Source organism: Fomitiporia mediterranea (genome assembly GCF_000271605.1).
Source record: "Fomitiporia mediterranea MF3/22 unplaced genomic scaffold FOMMEscaffold_5, whole genome shotgun sequence".
Taxonomy (NCBI): Eukaryota; Fungi; Basidiomycota; class Agaricomycetes; order Hymenochaetales; family Hymenochaetaceae; genus Fomitiporia; species Fomitiporia mediterranea.
Window position 1 is genome coordinate 3,100,963 of NW_006760390.1, and position 4,758 is coordinate 3,105,720.

Sequence of the window (4,758 nt, forward strand, 5' to 3'; positions counted from 1 at the left end):
CAGACACACACCAGAATGCACCCAAAAGAAACAGGATAAGCTTGGGTGTTCTGGAAACTCAATCAGACACTTCACATATAATTAAACATCTACAATGTATGACAGATTTAATCAATCACTGTAAACAGCAGAAAAATATTTATTCACAAAGAATATATCTATAATCAATACATAACAAATATCATTAACTATTTGAAGTTCAAACAATATCATAACAGTGTATTCTTAATTAACAGCCTTGCTTGAGCTTGCACCCATCACAAAAGAATAAAATTAATAAACAGAACAGAAACAAGACACAATAGCTCGAATACTTTTGTCATCAAATGAAAGACAAATGATACTGAGTGAATAGAAATAATGCATCACAATGTATGCAAATATAACAGACAAAATACACAAACTTATCTTTGCTAAATAATACCATAGATTATAATTATCCAAATAATGAACTATTCAGACGTACACATAATAATCAAACGAAATACACAAGCATACATACAACCTATTTGAGTATAAACTCGAATAACAATTAGTATAAATGCCAAAAAGAAATAATAACTAAATCAGACAAAGATAATGAATAACATTGAACACATAAGTCCATTAGAACAATACGAAAGTATTGGACAAAACAAAATACATACATTCACATACAAATGCTTAAATGAATAATAGAATAATGAAAACGTACAAACAAACCAATTAAACACAAAAGCCAATTACTCAAGGCAAACCTTCTCAAATTGAAGGGGAGTAATAACAGTATATATTCACAAAACATAAAACATAACAAATAAATCAAAACATAGTAAACAATTAAATGATGCAGAAATATTGACTATGTCACTATTTAACCTTACACATCCTACAAAACACAATTATAAAGTTATTGTAATGAATTCAAAGCAAATCCATTGAATCTAACAAGCAAATCTGTTCAATCCAATGAATCCAACAATAAAATACCTACACAGGAGATACATTCTCTGGAATCTTTGATGGTCACACTATACATGGCACCATTGAATGTATTACAAACGAATATATATTATGGAGCATATATCAAAACATGGAGAAGTATGCTACATGTGATAATGTTGAGTAGAAAAGCATTTCTGGTACATATTGAACAGAACTACGTTTTCCACAACAGAATGTATGTTACATCAAAAATAACAATCATGCATCATACAAAACTTCTAACACTTATTCCCTAACATGTAGGACATAATAGCAAATAAATAATTAAATAAACAAAATAATATTCGAACGTATGACTGGGAAATAATCCAGGCAATGAAGCCAAGGAATAGCACATATTCCCAAAGCAATCTACACTAGATGTGTGAAGCACTTGCTAAAAATTAAAAGAAGCAACAGATGTAATAGCAATCAAAACATTAATCCTTTTGAATAAAACAAGATAATGTTGATCATAATGAACAAAAATGAGTGATACACTCAAAATAAATGAAATAAATTCATATTTCATAACAAACACACACATATATTCAGTGAATAAAGCAAATATAATGATTAAAACAATATCAAACAGAATTTAACACAAAATAAATGATAAACAAACGAATATTATGATATATAATGAAAAATAGAACTGTGAGATACACTATTTCATCTATCTATGAAATAAAAACAACAAACACATATTATGATTGTGCAAAGCAATATATTAATCAAATAAACATTATGCAACAATAATAAAAACATTATCACAACAATAAAACAATACAAACATACAAATAACGTTATAGTTTGTAAAAGTTGAAGGACACATTAATCAATAACAAACACAATGTACACATATATTGATATTAAATATATCTATTGCAAAACAGCAAAACAATACAAACGTATTATATGTTTAAAAACATAAATAATGTACCTAAACAGACTTACAAACAGTCAGATGATAAAATATAACAAATTACAATGAATAAAACCTCAATCAACCTTGATATGAAGCACTCTGACATATCATAAATGATATTACAAATTACGAACAATACAATGCTTCAATATAAAGGCATAGAACTACTATTAAATGCTTAAAAAGTATGAATATGAAATGAATACAAACAAAGATGATACATGATGAATAGAGGACATCATAATAACATCAACAGTACAATTTACAGGCATGATTCAACAGTTTCATTGTGAAAGTAAAAGTGGAAAAACTACTAGTAACACAATTCAAATGCACAAAAATACAAATTAACAACGAACAAATTAATAACACACACATTGTTATTAAATATAGTATTAACTATACAAACGAAACAATACAAACGAATTACAATTATAATTACACTTTGAGTGTAAGAATACAAAACGAACTACATGTATAATAATACAAATACAAACAGAACGAATAACAGAACAACTGCAGAACAATACAGTATGATAAAATAAACATACTATGACACAAAACAAACAATATGACATGAAAAACAAACGAAACGAAATCATATCATATCATATTATATTGCAAACAAGAAAAACTACTATCATACAAATGATAAAACATTATAGTGACGACTATAATAGTAATAATAATAAAACTACAAACAAACAAATGCTAAAGAGATCCTGTAGCTCTCTTAGCAATAAAAATTGAACTTACAATCGGTTTATTACATCAAACATAATAATAATACATTGGACAAATGTAACACTTACAGTGGACTTAATATACAAAGCAAACGAAACATTTACATTACAAATGTAAATGATATTAATAAAAACAACAGACAAACACATATCAAACATTATATTAGTCTGATCAACTAGTATAAGTTTGAAGGGGAGTGTTAACATTTATTTCGGATAAATGCATCATATGTCTCAAATCACACAAACGTCTTGCAAATATACACTATTGCTGAGACATGTCTTCTAAGACATACATCCAAGACATACAATATTAGATAGCATATATATTACTTCAATCTAAGGACAATGAAGCTCATTAAGAACTTATGCACAGTTGACTCGTATTGACACCTACACACTATGAGCAGAGTCCACTGAACCCCTACTAGTGTGACTTACTCTTAGTATCCTTGTGAGTGGTGCACAATCCTATGGAAGAATATTTCCTATTGATTAGGAAACATTGCAACCTCAACATGCTAACAAATACATTTGTTGCAACTTTTTCGTGATGTACTTCACTTGTATATAAGCTTTGTAGCTTCAATATAAGTTTATTTATACTTTGTTAAAGTATATCTACATTCTGTACAATTAAATATGTTCTGTTACATTGTTGTAGTAATGGTAGAGGTATTATTCTACTGTTCACCATTATTATACATTGTTATTATATGTTTACACTATCATAGGTGTAAAGTATTGTTATTTGTTTAAAGACTATAATTGTGTACTTGTTCCTGTACCATAGTTACTGTAATGTACTTTGTAACTTTATTATTATTATTATTATTATTAATTTGTCTGTAGATAGTTGTACACTTTCATAAGCTGTATTAGTGTGTAGATATCAGATGTCTTAGATATCAGATGAATATCTGCTAACTTGTTTTATCTCATATCTAACATGTCTGACATATCTAAGACATATCTTACATTAATTGTTTGGCTGTAATATTACTATATGTGTTATTATTTTATTTATGCTATAATATATGTGTGTTTGTTGACAGTGTCAATCATTTGTGCTATTATAATATTAATAGCAGATGAGTAGTGTTTGCTTTCTCAATCCTTCTAACGTTTGTCTGTAGTATGATCAGTTATTTATAATAACATGATCTCTGTAATATTATAGAATATTTTAGTGATTAAATGTTGCAGTAAGTGATACTCATTGTAGTTTCAGCATTGCCTGTATAGATTATGTTATTACTGGGCCAATAATCATAATCACTAAGATGACAATCATATAATGTCTGGGTTGTATGTAGTATAGTAGATTGTGCATTTGTAGTGTATTAATTTGTGTTTGGGATACTCAGACAGGTGAGTCAAGTTCTGCATCATAGTATACTGTATACATGCATGTGATGTGTAGAACTGTATAGAGTATAGACATAGTAGAGTGTAGATAAAGTATAGGCAGGGAGTGTAAGGCTCATAACCTGTTGAGAGGAGTTATGTGAGAGGCTTAGAGGGATCACACAAAGAGGGGGGATAGTGGACTTGGCTCACTCTCCTTAGCATCATTGTCTGTTGATTCAGTAGGTATATATAATATGTAGCTATGTCTTAGGTACGTCTGTTGCTTATATGTGTCATTCTATATATGTTAACATACAGCTTCAATGACATCAAATGTAGCAAAGACACCTCTATTGCCTTGTCTCAGGTGAGTGTATTCCTTAAAGGATGGTATCTTGTTGGTTGTACATAGATCTGCCTCTTTCATAGTGGCATCAATATATTCAATACAATAGGACACAAATCTCTCACATATTTCTGGAGAAGCAATACAAGACAGGTGTACTATGAAACTATATAGGAGAATCTTAGATAGTGATGGAAAATTAATTCAATCTGCTTGACATACTCTTTAGTGAATAGTGTAACTAGGGAGCTGTCATTGCCAGACACTCTCTTGAGCACATTAATGAAGATATCACAGGTTAATTTGGTACTGTCTGTATCCTGAACATTAGTAAACTTGTCCACAGTAAAGAGAAGCATCTCAAAGTCAGTACCAATATATAGTCCCTCAGCATCTGTATAGGGATACACATATGTGCCTAGGAGCTT

General features: G+C 29.3%; 1 protein-coding gene across 1 annotated transcript in view; it reads right to left on the reverse strand.

The window, feature by feature from the left end:
* The window catches only part of FOMMEDRAFT_82792 (terpenoid synthase), a gene marked incomplete at both ends in the record, with an annotated part of 18,861 nt that extends 14,103 nt beyond the window's left edge, over nucleotides 1-4,758 (reverse strand). The window contains 2 exons of the mRNA XM_007266007.1: nucleotides 4,297-4,496; nucleotides 4,553-4,758. Of these exons, the coding sequence (XP_007266069.1) occupies nucleotides 4,297-4,496; nucleotides 4,553-4,758 (406 nt within the window). The remainder of the gene's footprint in view (nucleotides 1-4,296; nucleotides 4,497-4,552) is intronic.